Source organism: Amborella trichopoda, chromosome 13, assembly GCF_054954075.1.
Source record: "Amborella trichopoda isolate Santa Cruz 75 chromosome 13, AtrichopodaSantaCruz75HAP2 v2.0, whole genome shotgun sequence".
Taxonomy (NCBI): domain Eukaryota; kingdom Viridiplantae; phylum Streptophyta; class Magnoliopsida; order Amborellales; family Amborellaceae; genus Amborella; species Amborella trichopoda.
In genome coordinates this window covers 51,062,778-51,079,659 of record NC_142348.1, presented here as the reverse complement: position 1 = coordinate 51,079,659, position 16,882 = coordinate 51,062,778, and the positions used below count along the sequence as shown (strand labels likewise).

The following is a 16,882-nucleotide window of genomic DNA, read 5'->3' as shown; positions in this document are numbered from 1 at the left end:
TTTTTTTTTTTTAATCCATGATCGAATTTTTTTTTGTAATCCATGATAGAATTTTTTGAAAATTTGTGATTTTTTTTAATCCATGATCGATTTTTTTGAAAATTTGTTATTTTTTTTTTTTAATCCATATTATTCAAAGAGAAAATGAGAGAGATGATGATTCTGAGGCCACCCTATCCCAGCCATATTATTCACATATCGAGTCCCAACAGCAACAGTGTAGGGATGAGCATGAAATACTGTAAATTAAATGCTGAATGGCGGTTCATGCAGGGAAAGAACATATCAATATTCGCATATTCATTCAAAAACATGAAAATTCTTAATGGAGTACCTTCATTTTTTATTGAATTCCTAAAAAACAATATTTATAATGAATTTTAATAATTTTTTCGAATTTTTTTTAAGTTTTATTCTGACCGATTCATCCGATTCTCGATCCGAATCGCCGATTCGTCGATTCGGATCGATTTTTTGGAAGCCCGATCCAGGTCACCGATCCGTTTTTTAAACCATTGGTCACAACCATTCTCGTCTTGTTTTGTAGTTGGAAGTGATTGCATTGCGGTTGCAAGAGCATCATCGAGCAGACAAAGTTTTAAAAAGATAATTGTCAGACTTCAAATCCGTGACTCATCATCCCAAACGATTCAAATCGAGTCAAAATTTGGGGTCCCAAGATTATTTCTATGTAGGTGGGGTTTTATCAAAGGGCGCCATGAGCATCATACTCTCGCAGGCAGGCAGGCAGGATTATAACACCTTTCGCAACTAATTGCCCTTATCTTGCTTGGTGTAGGGTGGATACCCGTAATTTGTAGGAACGCTGCTGCTTGAGCTCTCTAGGGCTTGACCAGAGGAAGCCATGAAAGAAGAAGATCAGGGGAAGAAAGAGGGAGATGGGGGTGCTGTTATGGGGAAGACGAGATACAAGTTTTGGGCCTTGGGCGCCATAATTTTGCTTGCGTTCTGGTCCATTTTTACAGGCTCTGTTACTCTCAAATGGTCGGATGGGAACCTGATGAGGCTCTCAGATGACATGGATTCCCCGATCCATGAAGATCTCGATGTCCTTGTGAGTCCCTCTCTCTGTAAAACCCCTTTGGATTTACATACACCCAAAACCCAGTTGAATTATGCTGTTGATTCTCTCTCTGGTGTGCTCACTTGAATATTGCTGCATTTTCTGTCTCTCCAAGCTGGGAATGATCCAATTGACTATTGATCTGTTTTCTTCACCCAATTGATCTATTCATGTGGGTTTTTCATGCACAGCTCCCTCTAGCGGGAATGAATTAATTGGGCAATTGATTTGGGTTCGTCCTTCTGCCTCCATTTTTTCTCTTGTGAGAATGAACTAATTGGTCCTATTTCCTTAGCTCTTCAAAGTTATATGGATACCTTGGGTCCTCCTCCTTCCCGCCATTGTCTCTCTCTGAATAAGAAGACATTGCCGATAGTTGTTTAGTATCTAAACTGGGTTTTCTGTTGTTTTTGGAATTTGAATTGGGTTTTCTTTTGTTCTTCAAATTCAGGAGCTAGATGAGAGTGTTCTGTTGTTTTTGGAATTTGAATTGGCTTTTCTTTTGTTCTTCAAATTCAGGAGCTAGAGGAGAGAGAGAAGGTGGTGAGGCACATGTGGGATGTGTACACTCACAATAAGCGGGTGAAGCTGCCCCGATTTTGGCAAGAAGCTTTTGAGGCAGCGTATGAGGAGCTCGATAGCGACAGTCCCGGTGTAAAAGAGGTTGCCATATCCGAGATTGCAAAGATGTCCTTTAGGATGATCAGTCTCGACCCACGTCCTCAGAACACTGTATATCTCTCTTTCTATCTCTCTCTCTCTCTCAACATGATAATTGGCTTTCATTTTGTTGACAATCGTATGAGTAAAGGAACCTTGAATTTGCTGTTTGTACTCAGCCGAGTCCTTAACTACTCAGGTGACTTACTTGCCCAAGGATATAATCAGCCCCAACTTTATGGGCGAGACTGAGTAACTCGGGGCCGAATCCAAGAGCACTCGGGAGTATTTGCACAAGATTTTTGTTTTCTTTAGTTATTTGGACGTCCTCAACTCTCTTGTTAATTTTCCTTTGAAATGTTGTTTCCATAATGTTGTATTTTTCTGAAGTCGTCTTGTTAATTGGGTATTTAACAAAGCTCTTTAAATGTTAGTAGCTCAACAATGGCAACTGTGATGAAAATTGCTCATAAATATTTTCATAGAAGTGCGTAGATATGAATTGGAAAGTTAAGACTTAAGCGATGATTTATACTATGTATCTTGCTTGGAGAGAAAGGTTATAAACCTGAGTTCTTCTTACCATGAGTACTCACTCAATTAATAACCCCAGCAATATGTTTCTTTTAGTTTATCTTCAAAATGCTTAAATTTCTAGATATTAGAGAAGAGTCCTGGGTTAAAGGAAGGGGTGATCATAGGATTATATTTTCTAAATGTTCTTGGCTGCAGCTTATGCTTGCACTACTTACATGCAAGTAAAGTATAGAAACTTGATTGTTGTTTGGACTCTGCACGATATATCTGGGAATTAGGGATGGAAAGTGTCACCAATACGTTAGGCCAGTGTCTGAAATAACAGGCTTGGGCTGACTTTTCAGGATCTTGAGCTCGAGTTAGAGTCCAACTCTCCTGAGTCCCAAAGAAAATTATATAAGACTAAAAGACTAAAAGACAACAGGAGTAAAGCAGAATTATTCAACTGCTACTCATTAACATAATCTTTTATGGAAAAAGAACTGAAAACCCAATTCTTAGATGGTGATCTCACCGACGTTTTCCTGCTCCCATGTCTCTTTTTGAAGCATATTCTAGCTCCTAAACTAATTTGAGAAAAATAAGGATAAGCACCATAACAACATTTCTTTGGGGAGGTTGTGCTGGGTTATAAGGAGAAGGATTTGAAGTAGCTCCAGAACCAAAATCTAGAAGCTTTTTTTGTTATCGAAGTCAAACCTTCTTTGTAAGTTCTGAAATGGTGATGCAGCGCTTAGATTCCAAAGAATATAAGAATTTAAAAGAAGTATTCATGAACTGTTTTATGTATCAAAATAAAGGTCTCTGATTTAAAATAATGGAATGTCACTGAGGATTTGAGGGAAGTATTACTACCAGCTCATATAGAGCAGGTCTTCAACAGACTTAAAGTGTAAATAGAAGAGCTAAAGCATAGAATTCGATGTGGACGGTTTCTCCATTCTTTTGTAATTGAATATTGAGGATCTGCCTGCCAATATATAGGTTCATGAGAATAGAAATGAATGCAAATGTTAAAGAAGTTGATCTTTTTTCGCTTATATGAATTACGGATCTTCACTTAACAATAACCTCTGTTGACTTTGTAGACACCTTGAATTTATGCCCTAAATTTTAAATGTTTCTCGCTTGCAAGAATCCGAAGTATTGAGAAGGGGAAGGGAAAGGAAGTTATGGAATGAAAAGGGCCCCTCCTCTCCCTCAAAGTCTAAGAAATGAAGACATGAGACTCTCAATCCAATAGAGACAAACTTAATAGGTTAGAAAAGCTTTGAGGTGTTTCTCATTATTAGCATACTTTGGATCCTTATCGGCATGCCTTGGTGTAGTAGAAAACATCGGTCAGCCTAACATACTAGACCTCAAATCAAATGATCTGGACCTTTAGCAAGTTCCAGGATGTTAGACCTACCTAGACTTGAAAGACATTGATGAGATTGGATGGCCATTGGTAGGATTTTGATGTGCTTCAAAAGTTTGTGATTTCATGGTATCCACATGCAAGATCTCTACTATTCGCCCCCAAATAAATTTGACGATGATGATTAAAGAAAAAGAAAAGAAATGGTGAGTTTTCCTGTTGAAGTTTTATTTTTTTGGAGAAGATTTCCTGATGAAGTTGGCGGCATTGCGGCCTTTGGCATGTCCTCTTGATAATGTTGGCTGCAGAACACAGGGTTTTTGACATAATATTTGCCACCTGATGGAAGTATTATCTATTTAATTATGTGTTAATTTATTTAGTATGTCTTTTCCCTTTGTCTTTTTCTTTCACTTAGTGGTTTTTTCTTTCTTGCTCCAGAAATGGTTCTTTTCTTTTTGGTCTTTTTGTTTTTCCATTATTGAAGAAAATTTCAGATTTTTTTGATTATACTGCAACACATGCTAATAACAAACAGCCATATTTTAGAGGAGATATCCTGTCATGCATATTGTTTTATATGCTTGACAAAAACTAAATTTCAAATGCCTTTGTGAAAATCTACTAATCTACCATGAAATTTAGATACTCCAAAAGGAAAATTATAGAAGCCATCCCTATCTTATCTCTCTGTCTCACTTAAAATCTGGAATAGCTAGCAGATTAACAGTCCTTTTTAGGTACAGGAGGCAATGAAGATGATGCCATGTTATCTATAAAGGGAAGAGAGGAGGGAGTAGACAGTTATTGGGCTAGGGTTGGTTATCCTTACCACTTTTAAGACTGATAACAAAAGAGGCATCAAGAGACGTGAGACCTTTCTCAAGATTGCCTTCCAAGGATATCCTGGGAGATCAGGATTACTAAGCATAGTCACAAGCAGTGTTTTCAGAAACAGGAAGAGGCACCTGGGCAGGGGGTGCCCTGGCCTCCCACATTGAGGGGGTTGAGGAGCTTTTGGCAAAATCCCCTATCTTTCGATTTTTCCTTTAATCATTGGTTACTTGAATAAAAAAATTACCCCATTCTGTAAACTTTTTGCAAAACAACAAACTCGTTTTTAACATTTTGCATCCTGAAAAGAGCATTTTACCATTGCCAATTTGATCTGAGGGGACATTTATTGAAAACTGAAACACAGTGAAATTCAATGGAAAAACTAAGCTCTTTAAAATCCAAATCAGTGAACAGATGACTTGAAGCAAGCCATTGAATCCTATACATCTCAAAAATCCTCTAAGAGGTTTTAAACTTCAGATCCAAATGATTTCTTCAAATATCTTTTACAATCCACCAAGAAAATCATTCAATCGTAGGCTTTAAGGTATTTCTTTTCCTCTCAAAATAGGTTCAGCAAACAATATCAGGTAGGAATACCCCCACCAATGCCTTTCCCCTCCTTAAAAGGGGCATAAAGATATTAGTCTCCCCTAAAAGTCATGGATGGGAACCTAGGGGTGGCAATGGGCCACGTGGCCTGGCCCGGCTCTGAAAAATTAGCACCTGGGCCACATTTTGTGGCCCAAGGGCCAGGCCACGATGGCCTCCGAGGGCCGCCCCAGGGCCCTGGCCAGGACAGTGCCAGCCCAAGTTTAGCCCAGCCCTTTTTCCTTTATATTTCTTTTATTTTTTCCATTTGCCGTGCCTGGCTGATAGGGTCACTGATAGGGTCAAGACCGGGATTGGGCCTGGGCCTGGGCCTCTTTGGCCCTGTCAGGGCCAGAACAGCCCTCTAGGGATCAGGGAAAGGCTAGGGTTGGCCTGGCCCAAGCCTGGCCTGTTGCCAGCCTATTGGCACCTAAGCTCAAGGCACTGGTGTCTCCACCTAGGTATCACCTTGGGCACCTAGGCATCCACCAAAGGGCGGTGAACCTAAAAGCCTAGATGAGGAGCTGGGGCCTTGCCTGCCTCGAAGCGTTGTCCGGGCAGGCCAGCTTTTATTACATTGATACAAGACTAAAAGGAGTCTATGTTCTTGTGATCCCAATTACAGGCTATATTATTAGCCTATAAAGCACCATATTCATCTTCTTGCAATCACATGTTAGATCCAAAATACAAAGATTGGGCAATAGGTCCTTAATTTTTGCAAATACTCCCCACTATCCACAATGGATACTTTTCAGTTTTCTTGGTCATCAGATCACATCCACATAATCTCTCCTTTGATGATAGTTGGCACTGAGCACTTCAAAACGGCTTGGTAAGGATCCACAACCAAAGCACACTTTTTTCATTCCACAAGAATAGTCCATGCTCAAATATCCAATAGGACTTTTTAGGATCATAACTTCATTTCAGTGGTAAGCACGATTAAGCTAAAACCATGATAAAATTAATAATTTTGCATAGGATACCACCAAAAAACCATGCTTCTCGTGTTCCACCATATTCCAAAAACGATCTCTACAAGCAAAATAAGAATGAGGCATTAGCCATTCAAAGCCAAACATATGCAACCCCACATTCCAAGTAGTCAAGCCTAACGTTCAGAGGGCCATTTTTTTTAGAACTGTTAACATTGTAGTATTGAGATAGTAAAAGTTTGCAAAAAGTGTAGGACTGAAAGCACCCTCACTGGGTGTCATTCAGTAAAAGATACATTAGTCGTCCATGTTTAGATAGGCTTATAAGATCCGCCCAAGTAACAAGATATACAATTCGATTTTCAAAAAATAAAAACGGAGTTGTGGCTTGCTCGTTTGGCGGCGGGCTAAGTAGGGCGGCTATGGTCTTGAACAAAAAAAGAGTTGGACCTGGCTTGGTTATCCATTTCGAAGCTAGCTCCCTCCCTCCTTCGCCAATAGGTCTGCGAGATTGTTGGATGTCCTCCACGTATGCTTCCATGAGACGTTTGTACCCCTGCAGATGTGGGTAATTTCATCAAATATAGAAGACAGTTGCCATGGTGGAGGGGACAAGCCTCTCGCCCAAGAGATGGTGTTCAGAGAGTCTCCTTCCACAATCAGGATTGTGCCGTGCCCCAGGATGAGTTGAGGTTTCTCGAGCCCAAAAGTAGAGCCATAGCTTCTGCGTATTGGGAATCATAGGTCCCAAGGTACACAGAGAAGGTGAAAAGGACGTTTCGCTGGCAATCTCAGAAAATACCCCTTGCTCCTGAATGGCTGGGATTACCGAGGGAGCAGCCATCAAAATTAAGCTTGATGCTGCCCGCTGGTGGCGGTTGCCAATTGCTAGCTCTTGAGGGTTTTGAAGGCCTGTGGTTGAGGACATTTTTCCATTGAGAGAGTAGGATGTTCCTAGATAAACCAGAGAAGTCTTGTGATTTGCAGCCCAAAAAGTGATCAGCGAGATAGCCTTGTGGAAGAGAGCTGGTGGTTGTAGTTGAACACCATTGAAAATTCTGTTATTCCTTTCTAACCATAATGTTCAAATAGTAGCAGCCACTGTAGCCTTCCATAAGGATTTTCCAGCCAAGGGCCACTGGGCATCGAAGTTGGAAGAGATCAGAGCCCTGACCGTGGGTGGAATTACCCATTGGATGCCGAAATGTTGAAGCACTTGGGACCAAAGGTCATGGGAAAAAACACAATGAACGAAATGGTGGGGTTTGAATTCCTCCTTGCAGAGACAGAGCACATCTGTTGGCGGTAGAGAAGCCTCTTTTTTGTAATTGGTCTACTATGAGAGCTCTTTGAGAGCAGGGCAATCCAATTAAAGAACTGAATCTTAGGTGGGGCGATGGTGGACCAGACTTTTGACAAGATAGAGGTGGGATTGAGAGGAAAAGTTGGGCTATTAGTCTGTGAATTATGGTTTTCTCTAGCTTGTAGAAAAAACAAATTAGTTAGCAGAAACAAAACCACCATGTTGGATTTGATATACCATATTTCTTTTTTTTTCGATAAGCCAAACTACAAAAGAGAGAGCCTAGGTGAGAGGAGAGCCTATTACTACATATTTTCCTTCACCTTCACATGAAGCTTCAATGCAATGTTATTAAGACCGGACCAGACCACTTTGGACCAAGAACTGGTGAAAAGTGCCCCAACTAGTCAATTCAGGGGTCCCAAACCCTGAACTAGTTGATTCAGACCAGTCAAATTGAATTTGTATGAACTAATAGGTCAAACCAGATTTGACCTTTTTTTTTTTGATGTTTTTTAAGTGGTTTTATAAGACTTGTTTCTAATAAGTATTTGAATTTTTTATTATTTTTCTATTTTTTTTTAGGTTTTCCATTTTTCTCAAATTTTTATTTATTTGTATTTTTAACTTTATTTTTTTAGTTTTTCACCTGTCTAACTGGTGAACCTGTCTGACTGACTGGTGCCCCCACTAGTTTGATTCTTGATACCTGATTGTCCAAAAGAAAATGAAAATCTTTATGCCTAAGCACCCACTGGAATGCATCCAATCCAACCACCACATGATTCTATTATTAGAGAAAGAGGACATTGGTTTAGGAGCTGCAAGATTGTCATGGCATGTGACTTAGGTTCTTGATCGCCTCTAAACTTTCCTTGGCAACGCATTACTGTCACAACCATCAAAAAGATTAGTTCTAAACACTGATAAAAAAAAATGGGAGTAAGTGAAATGAATTTTGTGGGGAAACACACAGAGAGAGAGAGAGGTGGATGTTCCTTTTGGTTGGTTAAATGATGTGGTTTTGTAGTCCTGTGATGTTGTTATGTGGTTCAAGTGCTATGATATCTTGCAGTAACCATGTAACACCGGATTCTACTTGTATATTGATGGTTACCTAGCATGATACTATAATTTCTCTTTTTTTTTAGAGTTACCCATGAATAACACTATGAACTCAACTTCTTGGAGTTGCCTATGCATGATATGATGAAGTCCTCCCTATACGACTAGAATATGAAGAGCTTTTGATCATCACAATGACCATGTTTGTTTCCTGACTACAGTTGATTTATTCTCTTTTTGTAATGTCTAGAACACTCTGCCGAACTTTAACAACATTTTATTTTTCTACTAATAATTGATTTGTCACTCCAAACTATAAAAGATTATTTCATGTGGGCTCAATTTCTTAATGAATCTTTAAAATGATATTAAGCAGGGAGTGACTGAAGCAAGACACAAGGAGATCGAAACCAAAGGGGAGGCATCTCCACGAGAAGAGCATTAGTTACATCAGCAATTGTAAGCGCTTGTTTGTTATTTTAAATTTTGACTTTAATTTGTATCTTGATAAGAAAGCTTATCAATAGATAGTGATTTTCTTTTAGTATTATTCAAAGTGAACTGAAGAAAATAGTATTCTTATTTCAAGTAAATAGTTTTCCCTTGAGTTATTACATGGGCATGGGGTTTTCGGCTTGAATTGGATGGCTGAGATTCTCACTCATTTGAGTGGATGGTCTCGATGGGACCATTGAAATTGTGGATCGTTTGTGCGGTTGGTCCAAATCTAAATCTCCCTTGTAATTTATTTTACAAGTGATTATTTGACAATAGAAGCTGTATCACTTGATCTGAGTGAGTTAATTGGAAGCTAAATGAGCGGATTCTGCATGATCTTTTCTCTATTTAATTTTTTTCATAGATATTGATGAAGTAGATCATAGATGCTGGATTCTATGCCCAAAGGCCAAAGCTTAGTGTGCTTTATTATATGATGATGATATTACAAAAGGGCAAGCTTTCTATACTTCCCGTAATCTATAAAACTTATATACTTTCCCTGCCCAACCGTCAAATTTTGAATGGACATTTCCCAATCACAATATCATGTCTTTACACTTTTTTCTTTTTTTTCTTCTACAAAACATTTTGATACCTACTTTTGGGCATTCACTCCTCTCTTAAATTTGCACCTATAAAAAATATAAAAACAATACTCTCAATAAAATAAAATGATCAAAATGTCTTTAAAAGTTTTAAGGGTATTTTGGTTATTTTATTTTATCGAAAATATTTTTTAAATATTATTTTTAGGTGTGCCCCATTGAGATGATGATACGTATCAAATTGCATATTCATATAATTTATAAAAAAAAATTAAAAATAGAATATCTTGAAGCTTTGGATCTAGATTAAATCGTGGCTCACTTGATCAAAACTGGAGAGCGGGATAGGGGGAAGCATATATCTTTCATTAAGTTGGGTAAGTATAGAAACCTTTTCCCATTGTACAAAACCTCTCTCTCTGTGGATATACTGAAGACCATTGGCACTTTCGTTAGTATGATTTTGAACTTCAACAGAGAACACTTGTATGAGGTGTGATCGGCTGCCATGTTATACTTCACATTATTGTACTCGGATACTCCACAAAAAGATAACTGGGCGGAAGACAACTCATCACACTGTTCGATTCTCAAAAAAAAAAAAAAAAAAATGAAGAAGAAAAAAGAATACTCATTGGCTTCATATATGAACAAGGTTTAAAAAACTTGATCGGTAACTCGAATAGGTCACACCCATATCCGTGTCGAATCGGTGGAATTGGTGGATCGGATTGGAACTATCGGCAGATTTGATAATTTTTGTTTCAATTTTTTTAAAAAATAATTCAAGAAATTGGTGATTCTACTATTTTGAACCGCCCGAATCCCGGTTTTTGGCCTAATCTGGAGTGTCGTGGGTAATTCCCGATTTAAATCGCCCGATTCTGGATCGGGTAACTGATTTTTTAAACCTTGTATTTTGAATAAACACTGGTTGATCTCATTATTATATTCACGGCAGTACTTGGTGCAGATGTAGTATTTGGCATATCCAGTGTCTCTCTCATCACACTCTTTGGTTAAACATGGATAGCAGATGATGAATATGAGCGCCTCATCCCAACTCATATAGGCATGGAAATTTCTCCTGCACGAGGGACTGGATATTATTATTTGCTATGAATATGGTATCCGGATGCTCTTACCAATCGTCTACGGTCTATGTTTCCATGAGCTATGAAGTCTGAGTAGTTGCTCTAGTCATAAAACACTAAACATAACTAAAGGTATGTTTGATAATTGAGAAAGTTGTTTTCTCTAGATAACTTGTCTGAGAAACCTATCTTCTACTGTCTATGTTTCCATGAGCTAAGTAGAAAACTCTTGCTGGAAGCTGAGAACCGATGTTTGGTAACTTGTCTGTAAAAATCGGAAAAAGCTCGGGCAAGAGATTGGGCAAAGAGAGATTAAGGGGGGAGACAGATCATGAGTTTAAAGAAGTAAAAAAGAGACTAGATGAGTATTTATTTTTTAAAAAATAACAAATTTCCTACTAGAACCTAGTATATCCAGTATGAACCAATCTTTTAGAGAGAGGGAGTACACCTTTTAGAGATGAAGTACATCTTTCCACTATTTATGAAGTTTGAAAGACGAAAATGAGGAGGGGCAAGAAGTCGGGTCAGGTCTGGGTCCAAACCCGAATGCACCGGACCTTGACCTGGACCTGGAACCGAAAATATAGTATGGGATTCAAATTCGGACCCAACCTAAAAGTTCATATATATATATATATATATATATATATATATATTTCATATATTGAGACCTGAAAAATATTACCGGACCCATATCTAGACCCAAAAAATATCGGGTCCAAAATTTAGACCTGGATCGGACCCATCCAGGCCAATTTTTAGACCCATACCCAGGTCTGGGTCCATTGCCACCCCTTTGAAAGAGTGCTGGTTACCTTGCCTTATTTTTAAAAGACAAAAAGGGGGGACGAATTGTGAGAGGAAAAAAAAAAAAGGTGAAAGCGAAACAAGGAGAGAGGAAGCTATTTGAAGTGAGACATGAGATCGCAGTTGGCTGCTAGGGCTCCCACTCTACCCTCAATTAACATGTGTAACCCAAATGATTGTATGCTGCTGTGGGATCAAAATGTACATTTGCTCCCTCATGCTAGCTAGGAATATTTTCATAGCTCCAAATTTCAGGACGGGGTTTACTCGATCCAGAAATTATTCTAATTAATAACTTTGTAGGATCCAAAAGTTTGGAGTGCTACGTACTGGATCTAGCCACTGAAAAAAGCCTAAAATAAATAAATAAATAAACCATGATAGCCTTGGGCTTCAAGAAAACGAAAAATAAAAAAATAAAAGTACACCTAAGGATCACATTAAGATCTTTCAATTTTTGGACGGCCTGATGAAATACTCAATATCTTCAAAAAATACACATCTAAGTGATTTTAAAGTGGAATGCAAAACCTCATTTTGAAAAATTCCTCCAAAAAGTAAATTTTGATCCAGGCGAAAATATTTGTTGCTCATGCATTTATCATATTGTGCAATTGCTCCCACGGACGAAGCCTAAGCTCCTAATATTTTTGGGATAACCAAATTTTGGCAATGTAATCTCTAGAACCCAATAATCAACTTCAAAAGAATAAAAAATAAAAAATTGAGTCGCACCCTCCGTATGTTTGAAATACAATAGTTCCTATAATTTTTTTTTTTTTTTGGTGGGTAGTCTAGTATCCTATAATTGAATAGAAAACGTTCAAATTTTTGACAGCAAAGTAAGTATGCAACAACTCAAAATCTATTTTTATAAAAACAAGCTGATGATACAAAGATAAATTCTAAAATTTCAGATAAAAACCCCCCAAATAGCTCTTTTACCGGAGGGATTTGTTATATAAAATGCTTCAACAGGAGTACGTTATACGGGAAGAGAAACCGGGGTGGATTGGTTAGTGTTTGAGGCTTGCAAGCTTAATTTCTAAAACAAATCTTATTTCCGTGGGTTGAAGCGTGAATCGAGCCTTTCCTACGTAAAAATAAGTTATAAAAAAAAAACCCTGAGAATAGGACCGGGGCGGTGGTGATAGCACAATTGTGCCCAGTATTCAATTCTAGGCCCGGAAAAAAAAAAAAGAACCTTGAAAATAGGGTTGTGGTGATAGCACAATTTGTGCTTTACTAAAGTCTAATCTTCAATTCTTACCTAGTGCATTTAAAAGACAGATTAAAGCTCGTCGTCCCCACTGAATTATCACAAAAAAAAAAAAGAAACCTTTATGCACCCCTTTTTGCTAATCCACAAGCACTTATATTTCATCGTTTGGTAAGTTCGATTCGTACACGAGAAAAATACATCGGTGGACCCTCAACCTCTCTCTACCACAGAAGCTGCGCGGCACCGCGTCCAAGGAATTGCACTTTGCCACATTTATTCTTATTTTATGCTTACTTGAAATGCCCAAAGATGTTACAATCTCATAGGAATATAATGTTCATTTATTTCTTTGGATAAAACAAATCTGGGAGATATAACATTTTCAACCCATAGACTAACCTAAGTAGAAAAAACATTTTTGAAATTGAACTATTTATGTACTAGAACAAAAAAATTGTTTCAAGATTATTTTATTTTTAAAAGCATTTATCTAGCGATTTTTAGATAGTCCCTAAAATTAAAATAGAAAAAACTTTCAAGTGCTTCATGTGGGTAATGTCACACCCTTCGAGATAATATCCTACATCTCTTAAAGATAAAAAATACACTTATTGGAAAAATGAGAAAGTTTATATAGAACCGAGGCTCTAAACAATCAATTAGAGCCCACCTAAAAAAATTCACTAGAAGAGGTTGTTTTGATGCTCAAGTATCCTTAAATTGATCATCTCAACATCAAGATGTACGGATACGAGAAAAAAAATGTATTTCAAGTTTTGAAAATAGTGCATCTTGTAATGCATTTTTAGACTGTCAATTTTCAAGTTTTTATAGTTCTGCTTGATATACACTAATTTTGAAGCTTTAAATTTTATAATTAAAGATGAAAATATATTTTAAGGCTATCACAAATATTTCCAATATAGAAACCATATTTCTCAATACTATTTGAATGTGGGTTCTAATTTGATTGTATATAGACAAACTGCACCATTAAAAAAATGTTCCATGTATAAAAAGAACAGTATATAAGGGTTCAAAATTTATTGAGTACAATTATAAAATGCTCTATAGTGTGAGCACCCTAACATAACTATTTATTACCTAGAGGGCCTAGAGATTCTAATTAACATTACAAAAATTAGCAAAATACTTATAATTGATGCATTGTTGAACATTTAATTAATGTCGTTTGTCTTAATTTTAAAAAATCCATCATATGGCACATGATTGTGGGTTGGAATAGTTACAAATATATAAAACATTAAATAGTGAATCTTTCATGGGTGATTCGCTAAATTTCCCCTTAAATTTTGAGGGTTTATTTATTTTAATTCTCACATAGGAAAGCATTTCATGGGTAAGAAACACATGTGCCCCACCAACCATCACATGTCTATCTTTGAGGTGGACATCCAATAAATGTTAAAAATTTTGAAACCGATAGCCCAAAAACAAAAAATTGTATATTATGAGATATTTTTTTTTAGTACAAATATGTCAGATTCACTTTTAGCTATTGAATAAAAAATTCAATAGATGAAAGTGCACCGCAACATTCGATAAATTTCACTTTGAACTTTATACTTAAAGAATGACACGTTCACTTTTAAAATTTATTTATTTATATATATATATATATATATATATATATATATATATATATATATATATATATATATATATATTCGTGATCCCCGTAATAGAAATTATGGATCCATAAAAATTTAAAATAAAAAATGTTAATAATGGATCTTGAGGGAACGACTCGCATGAATAGATGAATTAACAGATTCACTATAATCTTTTACTCAAATAGCTTTTCAAAACTTATTCTAAAAGTTTTTAAATTTCCCATGTTCAAGGTTGAGAAAATTTAACAAGGAGGAAAATTCTCTGGCTCACGTATCGGCCCCAATTAAACGATGGGAATACTATTACTTGTCAAGGATAGTCAAATTACTAAAATATTCCGATTTGTTCAAGATTTAGAGTAACTTAAATAAATTTAAATATTTTGTAAAGAGGTTCAAGAGTGAAATCAAAGTCTAATTAAGAACTTTCGACCCCTCAATTTTTTGTTGAAGGTTTTTGACCATTAAACATAGTTTCCCTGTGGGTTGTTTGTCTTTTACGAGCTTATCAACTTTAAAGACCACTCAATTATAAGTAAGATAAAAGAGAATAATATTTTTTTTTTCGGTAATTCAGTGGGGATGACGAGCCCCCGTTTTTTTTAAATCGTTAGTGGTTTTCGAATGCATTAGGTGATAATGAATGCTTAGAGGTTTTCGAATGTATTAGGTGAGAATGAATGCTTAGACCTTATCTGGGGCACAAGTGGTGCTACCACCATGACTCCAACCCCATTATCAGAGAGAATCAACATATTAACTAAATAAAAAAAAAATACTCGCAAACAAAGGTCATCCTTCTTAAGCTCAAAAATCCAAGAATTTACAAATCCACAAAAACGAACCGCACTAAAAGAGAGATGATATGTATTTGCAAAAGTATTACTCATAATTCTAAAAAGGAAAATAGTTTGATAGGATTGTAGCCTTATCAAAATAAGTAAATTATCAACTCATTACTCCTAAAAAATTTGAAGTCATTGGAAAACTTTACATCGATCATCTCGACTAGAATATTATGGTTGTGAAAGACAAAATAGGATTTCAAATTCTAAAAATAACATATATTGCAACAAATTATCCAAACCATCAATTTTGCTTTAAAAACAAGTGTTCATAGATAGGCAAGATCTTTACTATTTATTTAGTTTCAAAATTTATACAGTGTTGAAAATTGATTTAGAGCCATTTATAAAGATTTTAGTCTCCGACAACACTTTCCAGATGAGGATTTTAGGTGATGTTTTATTTTGTTTTCATAAAGCCTAGGCCCTATAATTGTTTAAAAAAAAAAGTGGCCTTATAAAAACCTAATCATTCTAGAAATAAGCTTTAAGTATTGGGTGTGGTTTCTATAAGTTTGCAACCTTAAACAATCTAATTAAGGCGCACCTCCAAATTTTATCGTAGCATATAAATTTGGTGTAAATAATTCTTAGGATTACCTGAAAATATATTTCCATGTTTAATTATAAAATTTTAAACTCCAAAAATTACTAAAACATGTAGAGCTATAAACATATGAAAATCTCGAAAATGGACGGTCTAGATAATATGTTCCAAGATGCACTATTTTTATAACTTAAAATTTTTGGTTTTTCATATTCATTAATCTCAATACCGTGATGATCAATTAGAGGGTTTTTCAACATTAAAATAATATTTTTCGATGAATTTTTTATACACAACCAGTAATTCTACCTTTTTAAGGTTGCAACCTTATATAAATTTTTTCCTTAAGTATTTACTTCATGGCCTACCAAATTTCTCTCTAGAGGCTTACCTTTCCTGTCTTTATGACTTAAATGACATCCAACTCCATTTATTTTGTGGATATCATATGAGAGATGAATTGAATTTGGATATCTAAATATGTATGTAAGAAAATACCCAAATTACCCACCAAAGTTATCATATTTTTTATTTGGGACCCAGAAAGGTAATGATATTTCTTAATTTAGTTCTTTATTTAAATTATCTAATCCAGATGACGTAAGTAACCATATTTGTTTAGGGTCTAAACAAGAAACATATTTTTTTTTTTTAAATTTGTTCTAGGTTTTTTTTTTAGGCGAGTCAGTGGAGATTGGGCCCTTTACCCTTTGTAGGAATTGAGCTCAGGACGTAGAGGTGCAAATCGTCAAGTGCTAACTAATTAAGCTGGGGCTAGTTTTCTAAATTTATTCTAGGCTTTGAAGTTGAAACAAGTATTTTCATCATTTGGCTTTGGTGTCGTAGTTTGGGCTAGTCTACTAAAATGCCCCAATTTGTATTAGATTTTAAACCTAAATTAAAGTTCATTTCAAAAATGTATCTTTTTTTCGATCTTGAAACAATTAAAAGTATTTACGTCATTTAGCTATAATAACTTAAACAACATAATTTACCAAAATCTATTTTTTCTCATTCGATGTTATAAACTTCAAAAAGCTAACAATTTTAGTATCTCTTGACAAAACTTTTTAAGAACCTTTTGAGTAAAAGGACTGTAAACTTGGCCTCAAAATGTATGCATATATAAAAAAAGAACTCAATTCATAAAAATAGTGCATCTTGTAACACATTATTTGAACGGTCTATTTTCAGAATTTTTAAGCATTTATAGATATATATTCAATTTGTATTTTTTTTAGAGCTTTAAATTGTATAATTAGATATGAAAATATATTTTAAAACCATAAGAACATTTTCTAATACCAAA

General features: G+C 35.8%; 1 protein-coding gene across 3 annotated transcripts; it reads left to right on the top strand.

Annotated features, from left to right (window-relative positions):
- The first annotated feature begins 628 nt into the window (after positions 1-628).
- LOC18445902 (uncharacterized) lies at positions 629-9,206 on the top strand. Of its 3 annotated transcripts, none has more exons than XM_011629393.3 (3): positions 629-1,075; positions 1,604-1,816; positions 8,752-9,206. In XM_011629393.3, the coding sequence occupies exons 1-3, from the start codon at positions 866-868 to the stop codon at positions 8,818-8,820; spliced, it is 492 nt and encodes a 163-aa protein (XP_011627695.1). In that variant the 5' UTR covers positions 629-865; the 3' UTR covers positions 8,821-9,206. The 3 variants fall into 3 exon arrangements, with proteins under 3 accessions (XP_011627695.1, XP_006856090.1, XP_088713009.1); XM_006856028.4 differs by lacking the exon at positions 8,752-9,206 and adding an exon at positions 1,944-2,228; XM_088856883.1 differs by lacking the exon at positions 8,752-9,206 and adding an exon at positions 1,924-2,228.
- Positions 9,207-16,882: the final 7,676 nt, after the last annotated feature.

Coding starts and splice junctions, on each gene's coding strand:
- LOC18445902 (XM_011629393.3), top strand. CDS start 866: ATGAAAGAAGAAGATCAGGGGAAGAAAGAGGGAGATGGGGGTGCTGTT. Junction 1,076..1,603: donor ATGAAGATCTCGATGTCCTT/GTGAGTCCCTCT, acceptor CTTCAAATTCAG/GAGCTAGAGGAGAGAGAGAA. Junction 1,817..8,751: donor ACCCACGTCCTCAGAACACT/GTATATCTCTCT, acceptor GATATTAAGCAG/GGAGTGACTGAAGCAAGACA.